Consider the following 27,908-nt stretch of genomic DNA (forward strand, 5'->3'; position numbering starts at 1 on the left):
TTCTTTGGAAATGGTATGTTCGATGTAGATTTTTGTGTTCTGACTTTTCTTTCAAAAAAAGAAACTTGAGTTTTCTATTTGATTCTGAATTTTTTTCAGGCTTTCAATTCAGAAAGCCAGTGACGAACAGCAGCAATTCTGTGAGTAGCCCTTAAAAAATGCAGGGGGTATGTGTCACCAGTGAAACATGCTTTGCTGTTGGATATTAGTGTCAGCAGTCCAGTATTCTGCCTCCTGTCAACCTTGTTGGCCCTGTTAGTCCTACAGGTAATTCAGAGTTGTGACTTACACTCTGTTGTCTGAAAATCCTTGTGGTTCCCTTAAGCCAGAAGGATCCATGACAGATGATTGATAAAAATGGGCTCATGTGCTCTGTGTTTGTCTCTCTGCCTCTCTCATATAAAGGCGCACATGCTTACTGCAAGCTGGAGCATGACATTTCTGAAGGACTTAAGGCTGTATGGGAAAATATTTAGCTATCTACAGGTTGAAAAAGGCTAAAATCGGATATGTTTTACAACTYGCATTTGGAGGACTGCAAATTTTAGTTAGACTCACTTATTTGTCTTTATGCATTGTCGATAGAATGAGCCAAGCAGAGGTCAGCCGGCTTGTTGAAAGTCAGTGGTTAATTAAAAATTACTGCGCTAAGAGTTCTCTTCTCAGTGCAAGTCTAGCTGTAGTGCCCAACAGCTCAGCTCTTTTTCCCTCTAATTTCGGGTATCCAACTGCAGTCTTTATAATTCCTGTGTTTCACGTGTGCTTGATTTTATGCTGTTTGTGTGACTGCATACTTCACTTYGTTGTTTGCTTTCTGCACTTTACACTGCCGTGGCCGAGAGTTAGGCATCTTTTCAAATGCTGGAGCTAGAGCTAATTTCTTGTTTCTGTGACTGCTTTGCATTCTTCCTGAATCAACAGAATTATTGTTTAAAAACAGCAGACAAGAAAATCCCACCAGCTTCCCYGCAGCTTCACAGCACAATTGGTGAGACTTGAAGCTGCACTATGGAAAGAGCCGTTCTGAAAAGGCTCTCTGACAGCTAAGGAGATTGAAGATAAAATTGGAGTCTGTTCAGTAGCTGCACACAGCTCCCATCTCCAGATAGTCCCAGATGCTTCACAACAAAAGTAGTCAAAGGCAGTGTCAAATCAGGTTAGATGTGGACACTAAATAGAGGTTTTGTGGAGTTTGGGTCATGGCTTCATAACAAAGTCTAATGCCTACAGTGGCGAGCCTTGGTGTCCTGAAGGGGATCAGCAGAATCCAGAAATGTGCTGCCAAATAACGACTGTTTTCTTGGAGGAGCCAGAGTATGGAAGTGGAGGAGAACCTATGCCCTGAGCTAGGAGTAGGTGGCGCGGCTCCTGGAAAACAGCCAGCCGTGGTGGGAGAAAAAGCCTACTGCAGGTGATTTTTAACAGCCAGTTCTACTAAACTACCTCTGTGTCTCCAGCTCAGCTCTGGCAGAACCTACCTTGAAAGTATTCTCATCCAAAATGCGTATTAGGGATCTCTAAGTGCAGCCATGTGCCGAGTATTGACCATAAAGTAAAATCAAGCATATTTTAAAATAGCAGAAGGGAGGYGAGCAATACATGTGTTTCCCATATGAGCCTAGAGGGGACTATTCATTGCCTTTGGAAGCTACACCTAGTTTGTTAAGATGTAAGCAGTCAGTTCTGTCCCTGCTGCAAATAAATCAATGAAGTTCAGCCAGGGATGAATTGGGTTCAGTATTCGTTTTCTATTTTTCCTTCTTCAAGGGAAGAAGGAGAAAAGACATGTCTTTGACAGGGATATACATCAGCTTGAGGAAATCTTCATTCCTTTTTTTGAGGAGGAGGGAACAAAAMTAGCTTTTCCTTGGCTAGTGCAAAAGCATTGTTTTTCAGTGACAGCATTTCAGTTTGCCTTCGTCATGGTATGGCATCATCCTATAGGAAAATCCCAGTTTTGAAAATGTCATATTCCTCGGTAAGTCACAATGTCATCTCAGCTGTAAAGGTTTCTGCAGTAAAATTCTGGTTCCAAGATTTCTTATTAATAGTGAAAACAGAATGAGTTGCTCATTGTAGACAGTATTTTTGTGAGCTCACCTTTGTGAGGGGGGAATTACAAATTATTTTTGATTCAGTCCTGGCTTCCTTCCCAAAGTATTTTATTTGGAAACAGTCCTGTGACACACAAGTGGCTTTTAGAGTTTAAACTTTAAATATACCTCTATTTAAAGAATTCTTTAAGTACATTGAAATTGTCTCAGAACTGCATATGATCTATTCTTTATTATCTTTTATTTCTTTCCATTGTTATCAAGYCTTTGATTTATCACTATCCCTAAGCTAGCAAGAATCATTCTGAGTAGGAATTGAAGTTACTTAGTATCTTTTAGGTTTGAGTCCTGTAAATTTTCACTTTTTCAGCAGAACAGCATTTTATTCTACAGGCATACAGCATGTCTTCAGGAAGGTTTTTATCTGTGCATCACATCTGTTCAAAAGAATATGACTTTTTTTCTTTCTTTTTTTTTTTTTTTACATACTTACATATATCACTGAATCTATTTCTCATAAAAAGTATTACCATCCTAAAGAGACAAAGTGCTGAATTTTTGAAAGTACTGAACATCTATGCTTTTTCTTTACTTAAAAAGAGATTTGCGTCATAATGTATCTTTCAGAGGTTCTAAAATGAGGATTTCAAAACATGCCAGTTCTGCAGACTTAAGATCCTTTGAGGAAAAGAAAAGATGACAACGGAAAGCAAATTAATCCTTTTACTAAAGCAGAATACACTTCCTCACCTGCCTGGTTCCCACGAAAGTTTTACTGGGGAAAAAAAAATAGTTGCAGATAAACAGCCCAATTTTTCTCTAGATTGTCTCTCTCTTTTTAAACACAATGTGCTAAGAGATACCGTGTTCAAACTGAAAAGGCTGGCTGCTGCTTTTAAACAAGACAAAATGAAACACTTATTTCAAAAAATGTTGTATTTCGAAAATAACAGAAGTAATCTCTTTGCAGACTTTTCATGAAAATCACTTTTGTTTGACTAATTCATCTGTCAGTTTCAAACCAAAATAAAAGCTTTTTCAATGGACAAAACCTAATTTTTTTTTACAGAACTATCCTACAGAAGAAACGTATGTATATCAAAACACTTAAAATGAGTCCCAAGTTCATCATTTTTAGCCCGAAATCTATCCCTTTGATCTCCATGGTTGAGCTGCACAACAAAGATATTTTCTTTATGCCAGAAGACAAAAGCGTGTCCCTGAGAAGGGGTTGCTGCTTGCGTAAAGATGCAAGACATACGGCTATACCAGGTCAGCCCAGAAGTCCAGCCTGCCCCATATTCTGTCTCGGGAAAGAACAGCTAGTCTGAAGAGATAAAGGAGTGCTCGTCCTCTGCTGCAAAGTCCCAGAAGATTAATTCTGGTCATCCTGAGCTGATGTTACGGCTATAAGAAACCRGAAACCAGAACATGAAAGGCACAATAGGGGCCTCTTGGGCTGTGAAAGAAACCAAGAAGGCTAAGCACACAACCAAAAAAGCTGCTTTTTCTACTGAAAAAACTCCTACAAAGGAAGCACCTACGCAGAAGATTGTGGTTTGTGCTTCCCGTGTTGGTGGAAAGTGTTATTTTGCCAGACCCCTGGCTTTGTTGAGTAACAACTGACTTTCAGAAGGAAACAGTGGTCAACACTGGGTGCCCAGGGAGACCTAAGAATAGAGTTAGAACATAGGGACCGTCCTTGGCATGCTCTCTGTCTCTGAGCTGTAGGTGGTATTTTTCTGTTTAACAGCCTTAGATTAATATTCCCTGCCTGGATTTGTCCAGCCACTTCTAGGACCCCTCTAAACGTTTCCCCTTTGCAGCTTTCTGTGGCAAATGCTCCCTCAGCTTAAGTGTTTTGGGTGAAAAAGAATTATCTTTTGTCGCCTGCTAGCTTTCTTTAAAGCTGCCTAGCTTGCGTGCTGGAAGAGACAGCAAAAAATGTTTCCCTCTCCAGTTTCTCTGTGCCACTTGCTGCCTCCCTTCTGTCTCTTTTCCTCAGCCTTTTCAGTTGCTCATTGTACAGAAGCTACTTTGTAGCCTTGTTTAGCCTTATCACCCTTTTGTGTACTTTTTCTAATTCTGTTGCACTATTTTTAGAATCGGGGACCAAAACTTGTATGAAGAGTGCAATGTGTAGGCATGCCATGGATTTATAAAATTGTATTGTCAAATCCTGTTCTGCTCTGATTTCCTGTTCTGCGTGTTCATTTCTTTTTTCTTTTTCTTTTTTTTCCCAAATATATAGTAATTTTACATCATTTTGCTAGTGGTTGATAGAATTGTTCATATAATTTTTAAACAAAAAAGAAAGCCCCGGTCTTGTTGACATGCATTTTTCTTGGGTATTGTTTAGTGAGTATAGCTAACTGTATGCAAATTGTACATTTGCTGGATTTGGACATAGGGGCTTGTTACAGTGCTGTCTATAGTTACAGTAAAAGCTCTGACTGATTTCAATGCAGAGTGACAGATAAAGCCTGAAATAGGAGGCTTATTGCTGCAAATGTAACCTGGATGTCAATGTTGATGGGAAGAGATGGGAGAAGATATTCTTGTATTCCTCCCTAGCCACCATCTCTGATTCTGTCAAGTCCTTGGGTGTTGGGCCAATCTTCTGAGTCAAATCTGCCCTCCAGAAAGTCGAGGCAGTGGTGTGAAAGAGGGGCTGCCCCTTCATTCCCTGTGCCTTACTTGGTATTTCTTGTGCAAGGAGAGGCTTGCCATCTAACCTCCCTGAGGACACTGCGTTAGTGCAACTGGTCATCTGTTTCAATACAGCCGCGCTATCGCATGCTGTGTGACTGCTTGGCCCAGTGACCTACTCAAAGTTCGCTTTCTTGGTGCGTCTCCAGAGCACTGATCTCTTGGGAATTTCACCTCATTTTTACATTACATAAACACTTTTTTTAAATTTATGTGCCACAGATGCTTGGTTAGAAGACTTTTTTAGCTTGGCACTGAGAGAAACTTTCTTGCCACAAATGTTCATGACAGCAGAACTGCACAAAACAGGCTTTTTTTGTGCTTGCCCTATGCCGCTGTCAGCACGCTATCATTTTCTCACCTGGACAGTTCTACATGTTACAGGAAAATCCCCTAATCTGATATTATTATTTTGTGTGTGCCATGAGAACCCTTGTTTAGAACGGCTACTGGTTGTCCTTCCCCAGGAGGCCGGTGCAGCCACGTGGGCTCATCTCTTCCTGGGCAGGCTGGGCCTGAAGAGGCATAAAATTCTCTCTAAGCCTTTCTCTAGAAAACACTGAACATGCTGAATTCCCCTGGCTTCTGTAGGAGCTGAAAGTATTCAGCACCTCATGGGAGGTTGTTGGTGTTTCATCAGATCCAGCTCTCCCTTATCAAAAGGGACTTGGAATTAATAGTAGATATTTTATGCTAGTCTACACAAAAGTAGCTTACACAGTTATTGGTTTTGTATCAGCTTCTCATTTGATTTGGTTCTCACTGAATTGAAATCCTGCCAAGTTTTGAGCTGAGGCTTGAGTGTGAGTGGATTGAGGTTTTTTGTTGTTGGTTTTTTTTTTGTTTTGCTTTGCAGGCTGGTGGTGGTGTGGTTTTTTTGTTTTGTTTTATGACTTGAGAGAGGTGACCTGTGCTTCCAGATTCTACTCCTTCGAGAGATTTAATATTCTGCTGCCTGTCAGCTGTAGTGTTTCACACATGCAGATAACTTTGGTGATATACTGGTGTATACAATGTGCCTGTTGTATCAATAGAAATGGATTTCAATCAGATTTCAAGCTTCAAGGGGAATTTAAATCAAGTTTGGAGCAACTTAAGTGCTCTATACCTTTAAAATGACCTGAATTCAGTGCTGAATCTGACCAGCCTTCTGCTGTGGGTGCATGGGACCTGGAACTTGTACTACATTGAAGGAGGGCCAGGGAGTCATGTTAGGGTGTTGTGCCAGATGCCATCGTAAAATCAACTAGCTCTCCTTTCTCAAGCAGACAGAAATAACAGGGAAAGCCGAATGAGTGACATGTGATTTGGCTCAGGACGGCAGAAATTTAGCCTTTCTGTTGTAATTGCCAGTTATCATTGTGCCAGTTCCCAGACTGCCATTGTCATGCTCACTAGCTTGAAATTAGTTTTAGAACATAAGCGAAGAGGAAGCCAAAACAGTCATGGTACTTTCTATCGCTAGGATTAGAGATTGCATCCGTTCTGTGGATCTTCTTGTTTGCGTTTGCACTGTTACTGGAAAGCAAAGTTGAGGTGAGGAACCTCTTACCTCTCTGGTGTTTAGATCTTTAGATCTTTACTCCTCAGTGTTATGTAGGTTTTAAACATTCAAACTTGATCTGCTTTGCGAATTGTAAAAGTTTACTGTCTTCTGACTCAGAGCTTTGCAAAAGTCTGAAAGGGAATTTCAAAAGCTGGTAAGTACGAACCATTCTTAAAATGCTTATTTCCATGTTCACAAGAGACTGTTCTGAGATTAATGAGGAAAAAAAAAGTATTTGGACAATATGAGCCCCCTGAATACAGTGCTTTCTGAACAAGCTTAATTAGAAAGATATGAATTTGATGTTCCAGGAGTGTTTTTGTAGAATAAAGCAGCTGCTGCTCTTTCCCACCCTTCCAAATTAAAAGTTGTTTTTGGAGGAACTGAGCAATCTTTTTGTCTTCTCTCAGAACAGTGACACCTGCCAAGTTGTTTTTGGATCCCAAATGAAGGCAAAACTTGCAAGAATCTCAACTTCTTGTGACTATAGTCAAAGTAAGGTGCCTGCACCTGGAGAAAAAGCTCATATTTTTTTGTAGCACAAGCTGCCATTAAAACTTCTCAATATTCCAGTACACAAGTGGTTTGCAATAGAGGGGAAGAGGAGGGAGTAGGAAGAAGAGTGAAACACTTTAGTAACACAATTTTTTTTTCTTTTTTATTGGCCAGCATGGGTCCTGCAGGCTGGGGAGCAAAGCTGATTGGGTTTTTAATTTGAATTTAAACTGCTATTAGATTCACCCTGAAGTAGAGCTCGAGGCTGTATCAGCTATTTTTTCATATTCCTTGCCTGATGGAGTGCTCCAGGGTGACCTAGCTGATATTTCCAGGGAGTGACTTCTGCAGGTGGCTTACACTTGAGGATGATCTAACTTGCTGTGTGAACAGGTCGGGGCACAAGCAAGCTGTTGCCCACTCAACCTGTCCTGGTGGGGATGTCGCCTTGCTGACTTTGGGCAGACGAGGCAGCCTCAAGGGCTGCAACATTGCCCTCTCCAAAGACAGAGTGGACTTGTCAGTAATCGAACAACAAGGGAAGTGCTGACGAAAGGTGTCCCAGATCCCAGGAGTGCTCTGGGCTTCAGAGAGCCCTTGGGAGTCCCTCTCTCAGCTGTAGTGTGGAAATCACAATGGCAAATAGAAAAAGGGCTCAAACTGGGATCAAGTTAATGGATTACGAGTCAGCTGTGCCACGCTATCTCTCTGCTGGGTGCTCATAGCCTGTAGCGAACATAGGCTTGTTTCAATTTAAGCAGCGCTGAAAGTTGTATAAGATTTATTAAATGTCATCTTTGCTGTAGTTTAAAACCATAAAAATGGACAGTTACTGTATCTCTGCTAAAGGACAATAAATTTTTTCCCTGTTTGAATTTAATGGTGTGTCTGAGATTTAGATGGAGCAAAGGAGAACAGCTCTGGCTTAAGCAGATCAAACAGGATATATTTCAAAAAGCAGAGGATGAGAATATGGAAGGAAGCAGATGGGAGCTCTGGGAACTGCACAACATGAAGTGACAGCTACTGGGGCTCTGTGATACTGTTAGAGATGTAGAAGCTGTGAAAACACCTATTTTTCATGTTCCTCATGAAATACTGGAGGTCTCAAAGCAGAAGCCTGTACAGAAACTAATGAGATTCTAAGCAACTTCACAGCCAGATAATAATTGTCGTCTTTCATTTAGGGAGCTTCTATCATGAGAGAAAAGACAAAATATTTCTGTGATGCAAATCTAGCAGTGGCCAACAGAGTATCAACAAGGGCATGCATAAACGAGATTACAGACTGACCCTTCCAAATATAACCAGCATAGAGTCAATACAAATGAGGGTAGTAGGATAGGTGATAAAGACTGATAATAGAGGAAGCCATGACTTGAACTGTGAACAAAGATGTCTTTTAAAATTATGTGTTCTGAGTTCTACTCTTTTATGTGAGTATGCTCAACTTCCCAAAGAACATTCCAGTTTTACAAGGAATTTCCTGTAATGTAAATGAACGTAAGAAATACAAAGCTCACAGTGGGTTAGAGATCTACTTTCAAAATCATTCTTGACTATCAGTATTCCTTGGCAAGCCGTTCCTGGGGCACTGCAAAGGAACAGATGAACACAGGATTTGGGCTGTCTGCTTTTCTTGCCCATTTATATAAACGGTGGAATTTTAATGTGGTGCTATCTTAGCTCCTTTAAATGTCTCTTAGATAACTTGAATGAAAGTCCCCATCTCTGCTCAACTGTGGGAAGAGAAAGGGGTTTGTTCTGCTCAAATCCAGTGAAAAGAAGAGATGGGGTGGAGTGTGGTCCCCAGCAAGCTGATGCTGTAACTCCAAGTATTTCTGTCTCCTCCCGTGTTTCCTGTTGAGAACATGCTGGAGGAGATGCCTAACAAGGGGAGGGGACCTTGGTGAAGATAAGTGCTTCCTCATCATCCTCACTTTCTCACAGTGGACTGAAGCGCGCTCGAAATGATTCTCTGCAAAGTCTCTCAGCTGGGTGGTTCATGTCTTGTAAATGGTTGTATGTTAGCTGACAGATATGACCCTATAGACACCCATGCTGACCTCTCTTTTGCTCAGGTTGTGTCGCCAGCCAGGAAGACTGTTCTCTCTGACGTATCCAGGACTGAGGTGTGACTGTTAAGAACCTAAGAACTGGAGAATATTGGACACTTCTCCCCACTCTGATACCTTATTTTCTGACAGAAAAGTCCATCTTGCAAATGTGCTGTAAAGTTGGTTTTGCACTAATTTTCTTTCGTTTGTTTTCCTCCTTTGGGTCTGATTGAACTTTCCGAGCCTGCGTTGTGCAGGGCCTCACTCTGCATATTTCTGCCTAATTTCTGGTTTGCCTCTAAAATGTGCAAGCCAGCAAGCATGACAAAAGAGCGTAAAATGTTTTGATGCGATAGGATCCTTCTCCACTCACCTTGTCATCTTAAAAATAAGCTGTTTTAATTTTGGACCAAACCAATGTTAAACCATAAGGCTGTGTTCCATTGCCTTAGCACCTTCTTCACCAAAGCCTGCTGCAAGCATCCTTGCTTTCTGTAAGACTCTGAGAGCTGGGGTGTTGGCCTTTTCTGTGGACGACATGCACAAAAGACTCGTGCCAAATTTCTTGACATCTAAAAGATAATCAACATTTCAATCTCCTCACTTTCGCCTGAGCAGCCGGGTGGCAGGTGCGTTTTTTTGCAGCTCTAGCCGAACACGAGGAAGTTGGTGAAAATTTAGCCTGGACCCTCGTGTTACTGGGCTTGGGTTCTGGCTGAGATAGCATCAGATCATGACTAAAGTAGAAATATCCTTGGGGGGGGGAAAAGAAGCCAACACACAGAAAGCAATTAAATCAGAGGCTGAAAAAGGAAAATAAACTCAGCATGTGTAATGTTGTAATGTTTACAGATAATTTATTTCACCAGTTTGATTTTGATTATTTGAGGCTTAAATTCTCTGGTAAAGAATGTGGGAATACATCTGTTTCCTGCAGCACAAACTTTTCCTTTTGATAAGAAAATTCTCTTACTCAACTGAAATTCTCTTAGCATGCCTTACAGTTGCGATAAGCAAACAGGGCAAAGTACTCAAGGGTAAACCCAGCATCTTTTCTTTTCATTTTTGTATCACTTCATTTCTGAAAGCTCTCCATGTTTTCAGAGTCTGTGGCTGCCCTGTTGTCAGAAATATTGCAGTCTGTTTGGGTGAGCAACACACTGTTTTTGCTACAAATCCTGCTCTTTTTTTCTTTTTTCTTTCTTTTTTTTTTGGCATTATTGTCAATATAATCAGTAATATGGATTTAGATTGGAAGTTTGAGTCTTGCTCACAGCGGTTTGGGAGCCTCTACCCTCTGGCCCCATACTCCCACTAATTCCAACCCCTCCTTTCTGGGATAGCGCTGCAAAACTTAGCTGAGGCTACAAGCTGCCTTTTCCCTTGCCACAAGCCTCTGCTTCAGTTTCCTGTGTGGGATTGTTTGAGAAAATTCTGCCAGAAACTATTTTTCTGATTAAAAAATTTTTTTTAAAAAAAATCTTTTCAATTAATCCAAATAAATATTTTGTGAAAAATATCTGCTCTCTGCTGGAAAACTCAAAATTTCTGCTGAAAATCAAAAAAGTTGGCTGAAAATCTTGAGTCAGAAATGTTTTAGTACTGCCTCATGATGAGAACCATGCATGTGGGAGGTGCAGTCTGTCCAGGGAGCCTCTGCGGGGGGGGATGGGGATGGGGGAAGAGGCACTTGAACTAAAAATTTATGGAACAATGAGACAGCTTTTCCAAATACTCTCTGGGAGACACTTCTGGCAAAAATATGTCAGAATTTGTAGGAGGTTTTCTGAAGGAAAAAAGAAAATGACGAGAAAAAAATTCTGTGGTAAATTTTCTGTGGTAGGCAATGAGGAAACCCCCCATTTTCTGGCCATTTTTATTACCATTTTATGCAGTAGTTTTTCATAAAGAAGTTTAAATGATGGAAACTTTGCTTCAAGCATTTTTTTTTTCCTGGTAAAAACTAAACATTGCAATCTGGATTTTGCAATGAGCATAAATAAGGCTCTTTTATTTATGATGAGGCTTTCATAATGAGGCTCATTTATGAGGAGGCTGTGTGAATGCACTCAGAAATAGTGGCATCATCAAACATGGATATCCTAAAAAATGCATATCTTATGTGTATACAGAGCTTGAAATCTGATGGACTTCTAAATGAAAAATGTTTGCTGTTATATTTGCAACTCAGGAAAGAACAAATATAAAGAGCAAATCTAAGGAAACACTTAAAACAGCAAAGAGAATTTTGCCACTTCTGAATGCTATGAAGTAAATTTAATGCTGAGATTGTTGATGTTTTCTTCCATTTGGTCTCATTATTTCCTTTCGCAGTGTGTAGCCTATGAGGAACCAAAGGGCAAGTGCAAAGTTCTAGTTCAGCAAGTAATGAAAGTGGTATGGAAGCTGGTTGAAAGCACATCTGCATGCTGGAAGCAGACTTTTACAGTTGCTTCATCCCAAGCAGCACTGATGAGCGCAATGTTTGCCGCTGTGATATCCTGATTTGGCTTGCCCATAAATTTACACAGGTGTCGTGCTTCTCATTAAGACAGCAGGAAATTAAATTCATAAAAAATATTTCCCTGGGAAGATTAGCATTTGAAATGCAAAGTATTCTTTTTTTTTTTTTTTGTAGTAATAGGCTATTTCTAACACATCCACATTTCTCAGAGTTAAAGGTGTGATAATTCTATTCGTTATTGATAAAATATGGGGTCTTTCTATTTCTAGCTGATATATCATTTAATTGATAAATTTCTTATGTATGACTAAGTGTGTAGCCTGTATCTGCTGTTCTTTATAATTCTGGGCAGGAATGAAAATCATTGTTTCTCCATGACAGCTAATCGGTCAAGAATAAAATACTTTCAGGATATACAAAACAAAGATTGAGGATCTTGTTTTAGAAGACCTACCGATGCCTATTTGGTGTAGGCAACGCATTTCTTGCTGTGGAAAGCCTTTATGGAAAGAGAACAATTTAAGAAGCCTTGTGACTGAACTGCTTTGTAATTGTTCAGAGCAGTGAACTTCTGACCTTGAGACGGAAGAAATCTTCTCCAGCAACTTGTAAATCGTAAAATGATGCACTCTCATATGTGACAGCTGAGTTAGTGTTGGATAAAGTTCGTTTGTTAATTGCAATAAGTAAACTTTAAATCTGCCCTGTTGGCAAGAAATAAGAGTGATCTCTCTTGCAAGGTTTCCCATACTTCTCTTCCCTTCACTTCTAGGAACAGTTGTGAGAAGAGCTTTTCTCCTGGAGGGTGTCATCTCCTGTTCTTGTTGCAGCTTGAAAGTGGAACTGGCAAACATTTTTAGGCATTTAAGAATTGCGTGGTACTAGAAATAAGGGAAAGTTTTGAGGCAGGTTCCGGAATTGATCTATCCAATGCTCTTTCACATGAACTAATTATTGTATCTTTTCCTTTTCCTGATAAGCTCATGCATGCAATGCAGCCATTTGTAGATGATGAAAGTGGAGCATGTCATAACTTTTTACAGGTTTTTTAGAAGATATGGGGTAATACACATTTTTAGTATTGCTCTTAAGTTACCCCTGCAGTCACAGGCATAATACCAATGGATACGTCTATGCCAAAAGGTTTACCACTCCTGAGCTTGCTTTCTGTCTTGAAGTATGCTAAATTCGTACCTACATAATATTTCTTATTGTCCATGTTTCTACATTGCTGGCAATTTTAAGCCAACAACAATTTTGAATTTAGCTGACATGCAGTGTTATAACCAGCCCAGGCAATCAGTGTTGTGCAAAAAAAGGGAAACAATTTTCTACAGCTTTCTTAAGCCACCTCAAGCTATTTGGACTTAAGACATTTTAAGTGAATGGATATAAAATGCTACCTTCTTTCCTACCAGTTATTGTAGTTACTTGTTGTGCATCTTTAGAGATCACTGGCAGTGCATGGATCCTGGATATCATGTTGCATCTCCAGTAGCTCTCAGAATGCATGGGGTCAGCGTGCTCCAAGCTGCTTGGGTATTCTTACCAGAGTGATGTGTCTGGCTAATGAAAATGAAAGACAAGCTGATTCATCCTTCAAGACTTTTTGATCTGTTTACAGAGAGGTTTTAGTAGCAGGTAACCTTTGTGTTTTTAAATTTTATTCTAAGCAGATAGGCAATGAAAAAATAGATGCCAGTAAAGGTAAGACTGGAGATAAGGCAGAATGTGAGCAGAATTACAGAAAACTTCTGAGAACAAAATTTCAACAGCCCATGTTGGAGCTCAGTGAAATGGTTTAAGGTTTGGCTTCTGGACCACTTTCATGTGAATCTAGCGTGGTAGGAAGTCCTGATGAGGGCATGAGTCCTAGCTGCTTTATCATGTCCACACTGAACTAAAGGACATGTCAGAACTCTGCATTGGGCACAAGTTTTAAGTAAGATAGATGTGTAGGGTGCAAGGCATGGTTGCTTTTACATGGTTTCAGGTCTCTTTCTGGGGGATGAGAGAGGGTTAAATCTTTTTTTGTAGATATACTGGTGGGTGGAATCTGTGACCACAGTAAGGCTTGTGCTGTATTTTTTCTTTTTTTGGGGGGGGGGAGGGGGTGGAATATTGTGCTGTCAGTAGGAAAACAAAGGATTGAGGGATTTTTAGGGATTTAGTTGGATCATAACCCTACGGTGACCTCAGGTTTGGTTCCAAATGGCTGGTCCATTTTCCCATCATCCTATTGAACTGATATTAAGCAAGGACGTACAGTTATGGCAACAACATTATTATATGTAGAAGGTAGTATGATATATTCCAGTGCAATCTGTTGTTGAACTGCAGTTCTGTTTCTGATAATTTGAGTGTGCTTTCACAATGGCATGGAGTTGATGCAAAGAGAGAAGTATTTGAAAGTATATTTAAGGGGTGCTTAGCATCAGTGAATGCTGGAAAGGGAGAGAGCCTCTCTAAATTTGCTTTGGCTTATGGTGCTTGCTGCTGAGCACGCCTGAAACGACTGTGTGGCTGTGCCCAACAGTATTGCCAAGCCAACCATGAAGAGCTGTGTGACACCTAAAAAGGTACTTCGGGTTCTTTCTGGTTTATTCTGAGCTGGTAGCAGTTCTATCTCTAGCTTAGTTTTGCCACTCTAGGAGTGTAAATGTTTTTCAATAGTAGAGGTTTTCTGCTAGTTGCACGGTGTCAGGAGCTGTGCAAGAAATTGCAATTGTGACAAGTCAGCTTGTGAGCTGATGACACTCTGCAAAGTCTAGAGTGTCTCCTTGAGCAGATGGACCCTCAGACTTCTCCTTCATGCATCTAAAGAGACTTTCCTATGGACATTGAGTTCATCATCAGTCTTTACCTTCCTAAATTTCAGTAATCTGTAGCCAACAAATACAAAAGTTCCGGCTGTTATCAGCAGTGTCTTTTAAAGAACAAAGTTACCATGTGAAAGTTATTCATGTCTGAGGTGGCTTTCTTTGGGAAAGATCTGACACACAGACATGGCCACTTCTAGGAATTAAGGAGTATCACAAGCTTTCCCTTTTCCTCCAAAAAGTACAGGAGGTGTCTTTTGGACCTTGCCTCACATAACAAAGAGGGGACAAGTAGGAAGGTAGTAATTACAGCACAAAGAAGCACAGTGCTGCTGACTGCGTCGCTGCTTCGCATGTTCAGTTATCCACCCACAGAAGGAACAAAGAGCATGTGATAGAAGTGAGTCGCGGAACCATATGTACTCCTGGAAAGTGCTGTGATGACACTGATAAGAACAGTATAAGCGCTAGTGTAGGTGAACAATTATGGCAGAGGACAGGAGGAACACGCCTAGGTTCATCCCTGATCTAGAGGAAGGCTGGTAGGATTTCTACCTCACATGGATGGGGTAGTAAGGTCATACTGCTGAACTTAACAAATGATGTCCACAGAGTCCCAGGTGGTTTGGGGTGTTGTGGGTATATTGGAACAGAGATGACTTGGGACAGAGTTGCTATGGCAAAAAAGCCGTAAGACTGAGAAAACAGATGTTCTATACTGAAAAACAATAATGTTTAAAAAAAAAAATTAATGGAGATGTCTGAGGTCATGTTCTGTATTAACTGTTTGGTGGCTTATTGGACAACCTTTATTGCTGTTTTTTTGTATGTGTGCACAATGTGGAATATGATAAATGTCTGTTTATCTTGCCTTGTAAAGTGTGGATAGAGAGCTGAATTTTTACCTGCAAGCGTTGATAGGGAGAAGTTTTGGAAATGAGGTCGCTACTTATATAAACCATTTTTATATGATTGCTTTTCTTTTACAGATGCAACTTTGACACAATAACCCAGTGACTAATCAACCTGCCTTACAAAGTTGGGGTCTGCAGTGAAAATAGCTAGTTCCTGCTGATTCTGAGTTAAAAACACAACAGAAAAAGTAGGTCAAAGTGACCCAGACTTTCAGAGTATCAAAGAAGGATTGAGTTCCTGTGGAATGAGAAGAACTGGGCAAGGATTTGTACCGATACTTTGATTCCTTGAGCAGCAGGAAAGCCACATCTACTGAACTTTCTTACTCTATAGATTCGTGCTTGCTTGACATCTTTATCCATTCTGAACATGGGATTTGTTGCTTTTGTAGTGCACCTCAGACTCAAGTAGCCTTGATTTATAATTTAAAAAGCAACCTGAATTTTTTTGGTTTCATGTTTAAGAATTAGAAGGCTTGATTCCTTTTTTTTTTTATTAAAAAAAAAAGAGAGACAGCGAGAAAAAGGGGGGGAAAAAAAAGAAAAAGAAAACAGACCAACAGGAACAGCAAACCTTTGTGACTGAGTCCTGAACCTGTGAAACAGCATGGGTTTAACCAAGGCTTCAAACCAAAGACAACCTCTGACTTTCAAATTTTCACTTGCAAAGGAAACCTGGCAGGAAAGAGTTTCTACTTTTAGGAACTGATAGAGATTCTGTGAAAAGGCAGTCAAAGTTTCATGTTTGGACAAATTTGGTGTGGGACATATTGTGCTGGTGGCAATCAGAGTGGAGGTAAAAGATATCTGTTGGGAGGGACTTTCAAGCAGGTTATGTGGAGTTCTCACTGAGCTACCTGTGGGCTGCTAATGCATAGCCCATTGTTGCTTATTCTTTAAGAATTGCTTTTCCTCCATTCCCATGATCTCCCAATTCCCCTCACTCATGTACCGGCTTTCCCGGCTATCCAGGGAAACTGTAAGACTTGTGGATTTTCAAAGGGGGGTTCTTGTTTCTATCCTTGTGAGTCTGAATGAGGAAAAAACTTCTTCACTGTGAGGGTGACAGAGCACTGGAACAGGTTGCCCAGAGAGGTTGTGCAGTCTCCTTCTCTGGAGATATTCAAAATCCGCCTGGATGCGATCCTGTGCAATGTGCTCTAGGTGACCCTGCTTGAGCAGGGGGGTTGGACTAGATGATCTCCAGAGGTCCCTTCCAACCTCCGCCATTCTGTGAATACAACAKCTGCAGAAGCAGTGTCTCTGTTCTATTTTCCTGCCCCAGAGCAAGTTAAGAAGGTTGTACTGATGAGAGAAGCTGAAGAGGGGAAAAAAAGCCACAAGAGGGAGATGCCTAATCTCCCATCAGGTGCCCTGTGTGGGTCAGGCAGGACTGTGTTGTTAGTAGAGCCTTTGTTTTAGATTTAGCACTGCTCTGTATATATAATGTATGCCAAAGTGGAAGGGCTATACAATGCTCTTGCAAAGTTAGTAATCCCTGCAAAAAATGCTAACAAGGACACAAGGGACTGAGACCATGTCCAGCTGTCAAATCCATCCCTTAGGTCACAGGGGAGGGAGATGTGAATGAATCCTGTGTAGTCCAGATGGATATCAAAGGCCCTCTTGCTCAGTCAAAGTCAGGAGTTTGGTACAGAACTTGTAGCATGAGAAGTTTACAGCCTTTGCTATGCAGGTCTATTTTATGATCACAAGAGCTTGTTAAAATGTGTGAACAGCTGCTTGCTTGTTCCACTGAAAGCCTGGGGCCAGAAGGTTTTTGCACTCTTGAGACGCGAGTGGACCACACAGCTCATCGAGTCTGAAGTGTTGTATAATCTGACCATGGAGTTTCAGCTAGGAGCAGAATTATACTTTCCATTTATGAAATAGCTTCTATTCAGGGTTTGTTCTCTGGGGAAGAGATACAAAAAGCCAGAAGAACAAGACGCAACTCTTTCTAGTGCATCGTGTGTGACTAATTAACTTTTGACCTTTCAGCAGCTTTGTACAAATATGGAACCTTTGCCTCAATAAACTGGATTCCAAGTTATTAGAGAAAAGATATTTTTTACATTCCCCTTTAGCCTGTTATGCCTTTGTGAGGTACAAAGCAACCTTTATGTATGCAGCAAAATAAATGCTGAAAACCTGTTGTTTTCATATTTTGATGCTGCAGTGTAATGGCTGCCTTAAGAGAAAAGCTCAGAGATAGTGATGTGAACAGAGTCTATGTTCTTTTTGACTTCCAGTACTGGACAATAGAGATTAACTATTTTATGCTTATTTTCAGACTGGATATTTCCATTTGCCCCATGGGGATTACTTCATTGAGCCCATTAAAAAGCATCCACAGAAAGAGGGAGCACCTCATCCCCATGTTATCTATGGGGCGGATATCCTTCAAAATGCTTTAAGGAGAAGACGGGCGATCCCTGTGGAGAAAGAACAAGCATGTGGATTAAATGGTATAAATATTTCTGAATTTCTGGCTATTCGCTTTCTGCATCTTTTCAAGCAGCTTTTATTTTATTTATATGTCTATGCCTTTCCTTCTGCCAGGCTTGTTTAAATTCTGGAAATAGTATAGAAAACAGGAGTATCTCAGTCAAAACACCTCTGTGTTTCTTTCTGAGAATGTGAACCCAAGTCTCCCTTATCACTGCTGGAATATGGTCTTTCATGGTCTTGACACCCCTGATCCTTTCTACTCACTTTTTTCTCCAACCAAAACTATTCAGGGAATTTGACTTGAATAGTTCCAGGATGACAAGAACTGCAGTCATTATTATTTTTAACAAAGTAGTCTCACTCCATACAAATGCCCTCCTCAACATAAAATTGCCCACCTCTAATCTGTGGTTTAATTTTAGGATTTCAACGTTCTCTGTGATTGTTACCAGAATATTTGAAGACTTTCAGCTGGTTGTTCTGAAAGTGGGGTACACTGTCGTATCAAAGGCATAAATAGCAAAGTGTTTTTTTGTAGAAGCATAGGTAAAAATGACTTACATAATGTTGAGTGTTATTGCACCAATGTCATTTGAGAAAAAAAAAACTATTAGACCTGGAATGAGGAACAYGTCTGGAGGGTAGTTAGCATCTCCTGATTACAAAATGTATTCCTTTAATTCATTAGTTAAATCATGTATTTGATTTCATAACAAAAACTTAGAAATATTGTTTTGATTCTCTGATACCTCAGCCTTCAAACTGAGTCTGCACAAAACATTAGTAAAGGTACTGTATTGGTAGGGAAAATGAATAAATAACATAAGAGATGAATCCCAAGTTACATACAAAAGGAGCTGCAGAATATTAAGGGATGTGTGTCTGTGCGTCTGTTTCACAAGTTAATGGTTAAAGTAAGTTGGTTCTTTTCCAGGGGTAAAAAAAGGCTATATAGGAAATTTTAATGCTCAGTCATGACTGCTGCTGAATTTTTACTGCTGCGTAATGCTAACTGATGAGTAAAAGAAGCAAACAACAGCTCAGCCCCCACCACATTCTAGTCAAAGGCCTGGATTGCACTTACTGCTTGCTGGCAAAAAGCAGCGTGAACTGATAGTTGGGGGAAACTAGAAGGCTGGTGGTTAGGGGGGAGCTATTAAATCTGTAGCGATGTTGGCTAGGCCATGATAAGGGATGCTGTAAGAATGAATATGAATGTTCTTTGTTATCTTTTATCAGCTACAAAATATGTCTACTTGCTTGACAACGAAGCCTAAAATTGACAAGCCATCAGCATCTAACATTGGCGCCTGTTTCAACTTAAATCTAAAATAGCTCTCTGATTTATTTTATTTTATTTTATTTTATTTTTCTCTGATGACTGCTGGGATAAATGAGAGGAATCAGTCTGGATTTGCCTGTGATGAATGAGAAAATGTTCTTGCCTACTGTCTCCCAGGTTTCTTTTTGCATGAATAATATCTGTAAGCAATAATTTTAAGTACAGAGAGGAGATAGAAGATACAAGGGATCAGGCTGTGTGATCACTTTGGGTAGTTTGAGTCACCCTGGTATATTCCTTCAGATTACTGCAGAATAAGACAGAAACAGACTGGCTGTACCTGGATGTCAGAAAAAGTTGAGCATAACTTCCCTAAGTTTTCATCACTTTGACTAGCTAAGTTTGCTGTACTAGGCTTTTGAATTTAAGCTCTGTCTGATGTTATTCATTCTCATGTGACAAAACTACTACTAGCAAAAATATGTTCATGATACTCCAGGCTTACAAGAAAGTATCTTATGAATTAAGAATGTAATACATAATCATTTATGTTTCTATGTTTAATTGACTTGATCAGACTTTACAGGTAATGTCTGCTTTCAGTCAAGCAGTAATCTTCTTGACTTTCACAAAAGTAATAAGTATGAAAAAGTGCGTGGGGGAAAGAAAGCATTTCCTTCATGACGTTCTTGCCCTTTGTGTGACAGGATGTAACAGTCCTTGGTTTCTATAATGGCCTTAACTCTTGGTTTTTTTGTTACTTCACTTCTATTGTAGCCGACTCTTCAACAAGTGTACAAAAGGTAAGAAATAAGTCAGCATCATTTGCTGTTTGTATTATGCATTGTTAAAAGAGCAGTTGCTCTTCTTAAAGGTGGAATATGGAACAAAAAAGGAAAGCGAGTTAATTATTGTGTTCTGTACTAAATATCATTGCCACACAGGCTGTGGGGGACCTTTGGTGCATAAATTGGTTTTAAAGGTGGTAAGTTGACTCTTCTCTCTTTTGAAAACTGTAAGCACTTCACACTGTTAAGTTTGATGTCAGAAATCTGATATGCTCACACGATATCGCAGATGGCCCAGATTAATGCCTTTTGGGATCACTTTAAAGCAAAATTAATTTAATTTGAACTTTGCATTTAATTGTAGAAACAAATTCTATTTTATAGCTTTTAATATCATGGTCATTCTTATGTATTCCCAAGTCCCAGCTTGCTTTCATTGGGTTGGGGAGTAATTGCTGAAGAATTGACTGCTGTATCTCTTGTAAGACCTGGTTTTCGGAATCAAATATTTTAACATTGTGGGCTGAGATTTATCATATGGAGCGTCTGCTTTTTTTGTCTGAGCTCTGATTCTGTTTGTTTTTTACACTTAAGCCAAGACAATTGAGCCATTTCTAAGAATTATGACAAGGAAACACTTCTTTTACTTGAGTTAAAATGTAGTGATGATTTGGAAATAGGTTTGTACATGTTTTAAAAGAAAAAAAAAATCTTTCAATTCATAGAGTATCTCCTGATAGCTTAGATGTCCATGGACTGCAGAGTGAGAAATATGCTCACACATTCTCTTCCAGAGCCTGAATAGACAACCAAGGGCAGGACTCATCTCAATTAAACGGAATTGTCTGCCGTGTGGAGATCTGTATCTAAGTCAGCTGTCCAATATGGCCTTGGAGTTTAGGATTCAATTCATCTAATGAAATCAGTTGTCTGTTTTGAATTGGATGAATCTTTCCCTAAACTCCATTAACTATATTGACCAGATCTCTGGTGACTTTACAGAAGCCTTAATCAACTATAGAGACCCCTATTTAATCAGAACAGACCCACCCCAAACATTCCCTAATCTTTTGTTGCTTCCAGCAAAAAGCTGGGTGGTGGCTTTCCAGGTTCCAACCCTACTCCTCATTTGCGAGTATGTTAACATGATGTCTTTGATAGCCATTTTTTGCTTTGCTTTTTCAAGGCCTTAGGAAGTCGCACACTATTGTGCAATCGCTAGAAGACTGTATAAAGCTAACAGAACTAAGAAATATCACATAACCTTAACCTGGCCCTTTTTTTGTGAATACAATATAATATGGTTTTAAACTAAATGATTGCATACTCATTTTCCACAGGACCTTTGCCTCCTTTGGTTCCCAGGATGTTCTGGAATTGTGCAGTGAATAACATGTTCATAGACCTCTCCTCTTTGCTGAGGAGATCAGTGAGCAAAGGAGAAATGTGGAAGAGGACTAAGGAAGATCTTGTTGCTAAGACCTTTAGATAATCACTTGAATAGCTGTCTTTTATCATTGCTTCAGGCACATGGTGGTTAGGCTGGTCAAGTTATTCAAACCAAGCTTCTTCCAGCGCCTACTAATTGATTTTGCCACTCTTTCTGGATTTCTAGCTTAAGATCTTCAGCTTGAGGTCTGAAGAAGCGTTGGGCACCTGCAAGAGCAACCCTTCTGAAAGGGAAGTATGTGCTATGTGAGAAGGGAGCTGAGCGCTATGTGTGAATTTGATGAATAAAGTTTCATCTTACTGGCTGAAATGAAAAATCAGGGTTTTCATCAAGAATGAAAATATTTCTTCCTGTTTGGGTTTAACTGCAGGTCATTAAATATCATTTTGAAAGGGCACATCAAAGCATAAGGTCATTCAGAAAAATCTGATTTTTAAAAATTCTTGCTCTGAGCCTTGTGATTTTGTGTACCAGTTCTTTTGGCATCCTGGTTTGAGGTTAGTGAGACATCTGAGTATGGCACGTTGACCTTCTTGTGTTCTGCAGCCATCTTTTGGTTCGTCTCCCTTCAGCATCATTTTCCTTACTGAAAATGGCAGTGAAATATTCAGCTGGGTTTCAACCCCAAATTGGCTGTCTCAACCCCTCCACCCTACATCATGGTCCTCTTTCTCAGCTTTTCTTTATATGGCTACAAAGCCTGTGACTGTTTCTTATAATTCCAGGTTGTAACGCATGAACTGTCACATCTGGCAGTTTTTGTTATCACTATGCTTTCTGCCATCCAGTGCATGAGGTGTGTTGACACAGTACAGGACTATAGCTTTTTGTTCTGTGTGTTTTGCCTATCTGCCTTTTACCTGGTCCGCCTGTCCTGTTTGCCTCTAATGCAATTCTGGTACTAAGTGATCGGTTTAAGATGAAGCTTATGTAACTTCTGTATCTAGTTATTCTTGCAGTCGCATCTGTCTCTTCTTTCATGGCTGTCATTCCTTCCTCTTCTCTTTTCTTACAGAACCCACCCTCCTCTAAATTGCCATGCATGGTCTTTTGGTCCTCTTAGTTTATTCTTCTGGTTAGTGGCCTCTTTGCTTTTAAGGCTTTTTACCTACAACAGCTGTTTTCTGTCCACAGACCCCAGAACGGGGTGCTCTTTGGTCCCCTGTGTGTGGTAGAAACTCAGGACAAAAGGGTCTGTTTCAGAATCAACATTTCAGGCAGTTGCATACAATCATCTGCATTTCCAAAGTATTTAGCGCTGGACAATTTTTAAAATGTGTTCATGTTCGCAGCATGATTGTGGTATCTCCTAAGCTTTCTGTATTCTGTGATATAGATAGTTCCTGCAGAGCAAAAGTCTGTAATACTTGCATAATGTATGTAGAGAGAAGGTGGATTCAAAGGTTTCCTTGTCTCTGATCTACCTACAGTAATACATTGGCATCAATTACATTCCCGTGGTCTTGCAATGATTATATTAATTTGTTTATGATTTGTGGTATCCTCAACAGATTTATATTTTTGGAGAAAAATCATTATGCTGCTAGAAATCAAGGATGTGATAAATGATATAAATTAGAACTTGGGTATGTGCTGTACACTTCCACTGCTGCTTAGGCAATTGCCAGATGACTCACTCGTTAGCTGCATGCAAAATTGAGTGCTAATCTTGAAAATACCATTATGATATTGTACATGGCAAGCTGCTAGCTTACAATATAATTGGAAATCTGTGTGAGAAGTGGCAAAAATGACAAATGAAGAGTGGCCCTGACCTTTACAAATTGCAACWGTTTTACTCATTTGTGCTTGTAGGAGAGGAAAACAGAGGGTTTGAGGGCTTGTTTTGTTTCTTCAAATAGGTTATCTTTAAAACTTTCCAGCAGTCCAAAATATCATGTAATAGATGAGACATTGTCCTCCCTTTTACAGGATTAAAAAAAATACATCCTCCTGTTTTTTTGTGTGTTTTGTTTCAATGCAGTCTGCCAGAAGATAATGGTATGTTTATGAACTGTAAAATAGAGAAGCTTTGTGAAGTCTGTGGATGAAAATGGTGTGATACAATGGAACTCTTCCTGACTCGGCAGTAATACAAGATTACAGCACTTTAACTGATTAGGTGGTCGAGTTGCTGCAGTTCGGAAGTAGGATATTTGGGTTTTATTCAGACTGTCACTTGGTGATTGCTGCAATAGGCAGTAACATAACTAAGGCGACAGAGAATAGATTTAGGGTATTAAAATAGAGGTCCACTTTTATACTTTTCATTGGAGCTTTAGGTTGTACATAGTTGTCATATATTTAGACTTCATTTTGGCATTGAAAGCAGTTGGTAGGTAGGTTTCATGCATATCGGAATTTAGGGTTAGTTTTCATGGTTTTCCATGAACTTCCAACTCCTTGTCTGTGTTGGTATTATAAGTCTTATAAATAGAAACTTTTCCATAATATTGAAGGTATTTGTCAGTTCCTGGGAGCTGTGATGAGATAAGTCTGGGGCAGGAGGGAGGAGACCTGGGAGGGAGGACACAGCTGGCTCTAGAGGCCTGGTGCTGTGTGGAGTGAGTGGAGGGATGGGAGGAATTACAGGAGCAGAGCAGCACCATCTGTGCAAAAACTGTTTTAAAAGTCTTTTGAATGATGGCTTTGTAGTGTAATTCATTTAATGGGCGACTAGAATGCCACTAAGCTGTTTCAGACAATAATTATCTGTTGTTCTTCCTAAAGGGAGACGTCTGAGTGCAGGATTTTATTGAATAATGGTCTTGCTTTTTGATGATTAATTTGCTACTGCCAGAGGAGTCTCTTCAAATTTTCTGTCTTTAAGTGTACAGCATAAACTGTTGGTCTTGGCTTTTGACAGTGAAGTCCTTTGTTCCTCTATGTGGAAGAGGAGGGGAGGAAAAAAGACTCCGGACACTATTTTACTCTCAAAGGAAAGCCTGTCTTTTGTTGGAGGAACATCATGGCCAATATAAGCAGTCTTGCTGGCTGGCAGAACCCTGATGCATGCTATATAACTTACATTATCTTTTAAAGGAATGATGCTGACATTTTTCCAGTATTTATTTCTTCTGTGTTTAACCACATCAGTAACTATTCAGCTTAATTTGCTTGGTTTCTGCAAAACACAAGGACTATTTTTCTCAGGATTATAAGTTCACATATTGAATTGTAGTATCTGAAATGAATTCAATGTAGAGGATAGAGCAACTTTATCCTGGCATCCCTCTGCTTTCTATTTACTGGGTCTTCTAATCTATTTAAAAGAAATTTGCCATGAAAAAAGAGCAAATGAATACATTCAGTCAGTGACCTCTATTTTAAAGCAGGAACAACAAAACAAACAGCCTCTAGAAGCATGCGGAGTCTCTCTCATTTCTGGAATAGTTTGCACTGAACTGGATATTGTGAGTGCCTGCTTGTGCCYGTGGCAGTTCAGGGGTGTGGTACCTGGGAACAGAGACGACATAGCTGATTTGTTCTAATAGTGTATGAAACAGTTGCCCCTGACTGTTTAATATCAACAGAAAAAATTTCCCAAAGAGCTTATAAGATAAAGGGGGAAGATTCTAATATTCTTTCAGGTTTCAAGAAGGGGTTGTTTTTTAAAGTTGCTCTTTGGAGTTTGTTAGAAGCTTATCAGAAATAAGATGGATTTTTTTTTTCCCCCCCAGTGTCTTTTACTTTCCTTCCCCAGAAAAAGGAAGAGTCTTCTGTTTGTAAAATTTCTGGATCCTGTACAAGGGAGATAAGATTGGCCTTCAGTTTAGAGTTTCTGACATGTCTGACATGAATTTAAGAAGATTTCTGTTCTCTTCACTTTGCTGTCAAAAATTCTGTTGCTAGAAGTGCGCCTTCTAACAAGTGAATAGGCACAAACGTTAAGTCTTCTTGCTAAGCAGTAAAAAAGATTCTAGATTTCATGAACATATGTCTGTGTTTGTATGTAGCATAGTTCATGGATATGTTTAAAATATTACTTGAACTTCAGGGATTAAAGACACAGGATAAGATTGATATCCCTTAACTTCAGTAGCCTAGAACTTAAACACTGAATTTAAGCTAGTTGTGTTACAAGCTAGCTCCTTTCATAGTTCTTGGAGAAAGATGGTTGTTATCAAAGGTGGATTCATCCTATCCTAAGATGTCTTCTCGGAGCTTAGTTGTCCTTGGGAGGTGCCTAGGCTGTAGTTACAGGTAACAGAAATACTAGTAGAGAGGAGAAAGGAATAAAATAGTGTATTTTATGGGTTTCCTCCTCTGCAGTTAAACAAGTACAGAATCAGAATGAAAACCTCCTCCTAATGGATCCCAAAATCTATGTTGAACAGTGGCCAGAGAAGGCTTCAATGCTGGCAGAATTTTCTTGGTTTCCTAGTCCCTGACAGTTTTCTCATCTTCCCTTTTCCTCTGGAACCTACCTTTGGTATTTCATTAGTTTCTACTAACTGTAACAAGCTGCCTTCTCTGAGTACATGTATTGTGCTGGGGGTAAGGGAAAGAAAAGTGGAAACATCAGATCTCTATTATAACTTGATAATAGTCACCTGTTGCTACCAAAAGGCATCAGACACACGATACACTTCCTCCCTCAATGACTGACTAAGGTCAGGTCAAATTTTGAGGTTTTACGACAGACTGTTTTCCAAATAAAGCAAGTCAAAGCCATGAGGGGAGAAAATCACCTTCACTAACTTTCAGTAGTGTCCTTCTGTTCAGTCCTGTGCCACTGAAATGAAATAACGTTTGCTACACAGTGCTTGCTTACTTTGCTTGCTTTCATGTAGTTTACAGGATAGACTGCAATCTCTTCCCATGTCTTCAATGAAACTGTTTGCTTAACTGATCACCAGACTGAGGAGTCTCATCTGGGTCCAGACTGAGCTTGTGTTTGGCATTTCTAACCGTGTTCTGTGGTACAGGAATATATTCTGCTCTTGCTTTGTGCCTGCAGCTTCCCTTGCCATTTTGCTTTTTGAGTATTGAAAGTCATTTGTTGAGCAAGTGCTTTGTTAATGTAAATGTTAAATTGCTGCAGTATTTATTTGGAAAGCAATAGCATGCTTTAAAATTAAGCTATGATGTGTCATATGCCATTCCTTTCTCTTTTGTAGAAGAAAATTAGCCCTGAACAATTTTAAGCCTTATTTCCACTGTTGGAGTAGAAAACCCAGATATCTGCATTTGGGAGATATATTTGTTACAGGAGTTTGAAAATTTGCTCAGAACACCTCCCCTGCCTGTGGGGAGGAATAACTCCATACGCCAGTACAAGCTGGGGGCCAACCAGCTGGAAAGCAGCTTTGCAGAAAAGGACCTGGGGATCCTGGTGGACAAGAACTTGACCATGACCCAGCAGTGTGCCCTTCAGCAAAGAAGGCTGATGGTATCCTGGGCTGCATTAGGCAAAGTGTTGCCAGCAGGTCGAGGGAGGTGATCCCTCCCCTCTACCCAGCACTGGTGCAGCCACATCTGGAGTGCTGGGCGCATCCATTGCTGAGCTCCCCAGTACAAGAGAGATATGGACCAACTGGAAGAAGCCCAACAAAGGGCCACAAGGATGATTAAGGGACTTGAGCATCTGATAGACAAAGAGAGGCTGAGAGAGCTGGGGCTGTTTAGCCTGGAGAAGAGAAGGCTCGGGGGGGCTCATCAATGTCTATAAATACCTGATGAGGGGAGTGAAGAAGAGAGGCAGACACTTCTCAGGGGTGCCCAGTGACAGGATGGGAGGCAATGGGCACAAATTGAAACACAGGAAACTTCATCTGAACATAAGACAACACTTTTTTACTGTGAGGGTGGCTGAAGCCTGGAACAGGTTGTCCAGAGATGTTGTGGAGTCTCCCCCCTTGGAGATATTCAAAAGTCGCCAGGACATGGTCCTGGGCAATGTGCTCTGGCTGACCCTGCTAGAGCAGGGGGTTTGGACTAGATGATCTCTAGAGGTCCCTTCCAATCTCAGCTATTCTGTTTGTCTGTTCATTTGTCCTGTTAACAGAGTATTATTGGCAGAGCTGTTCAGCCTTCAGTTTGGGCAATGCCAGATTTCTCAGTCATACTGAACTCTCTCTGAACTTTATTAAAACAAAAACAAAAACAAAAAACCTACAATTACCTTGTTATTTCAGAGTAGATCACACTGAGAAGTGCTAGACCTGTGCTTTTCACAATTAGTTTCTCCCAAATCTGCATATCCCTAATGAGCCTCTGGCAGCCTCCTGTCATCTGTGACCCACTTAAACTGGGGAAGACTCACAGTGCTCAGACACCTGTTTATCTTGCATGAAACACAATGTCCTTGCAGCTTGTTCACTCCCTGCTTTGGTCTGCAGTTCTTCACTCCATGCTCCCATCATCTACTTGAATTTGAATGCATTTTGTATAATTAAAGCGAGTTCTCTGGATGGTTTATAGTTAAAAGGAGATCATCATCTCCTTACAGAGACATGGTGGGATAGCTCGCATGACTGGAGTGCTGTCATGGATGGCTACGTGCTCTAGGTGACCCTGCTTGATCAGGGGGGTTGGACTAGATGATCTCCAGAGGTCCCTTCCAACCTCAACCATTCTGTGATTCTGTGATAATACTCTTCCCAGGATAGGTGATAACTTTATGGTTCTCTGGGAAGAAGGGGCACTGCATAGCTTGAGAGATTACACGATTTTTCCTTATCCATCGTCTTGTAGAGTTTTCTGTAATTTCTGCCTATTGTAGGGAGAAGTAGGGCCACATCCAGACTTACCCTACTTCTCACCTAGTTACTTGGTAGTGTATTCCTGAGTGCACAGATCCTATTCTCCGCTCCTGGTTTTCTGATGAGCGTAGGGTGGAGTTCCCACCTCTACRATGTTGGTGACTTGTGGGGACCA

The 27,908-nt window shown here is 40.3% G+C and overlaps 1 protein-coding gene across 1 annotated transcript in view; it reads left to right on the forward strand.

Moving 5' to 3' along the window:
- Positions 1-27,908, forward strand: part of ADAMTS12 (ADAM metallopeptidase with thrombospondin type 1 motif 12) — a 162,633-nt gene that overhangs the window by 44,276 nt on the left and 90,449 nt on the right. Inside the window, exon 3 of the mRNA XM_026087174.1 lies at positions 17,352-17,526. Coding sequence (XP_025942959.1) covers positions 17,352-17,526 — 175 coding nt within the window. The remainder of the gene's footprint in view (positions 1-17,351; positions 17,527-27,908) is intronic.

The sequence above is a fragment of the Apteryx rowi genome, unplaced genomic scaffold (assembly GCF_003343035.1).
Source record: "Apteryx rowi isolate R43461 unplaced genomic scaffold, aptRow1 scaffold_71, whole genome shotgun sequence".
Taxonomy (NCBI): Eukaryota; Metazoa; Chordata; class Aves; order Apterygiformes; family Apterygidae; genus Apteryx; species Apteryx rowi.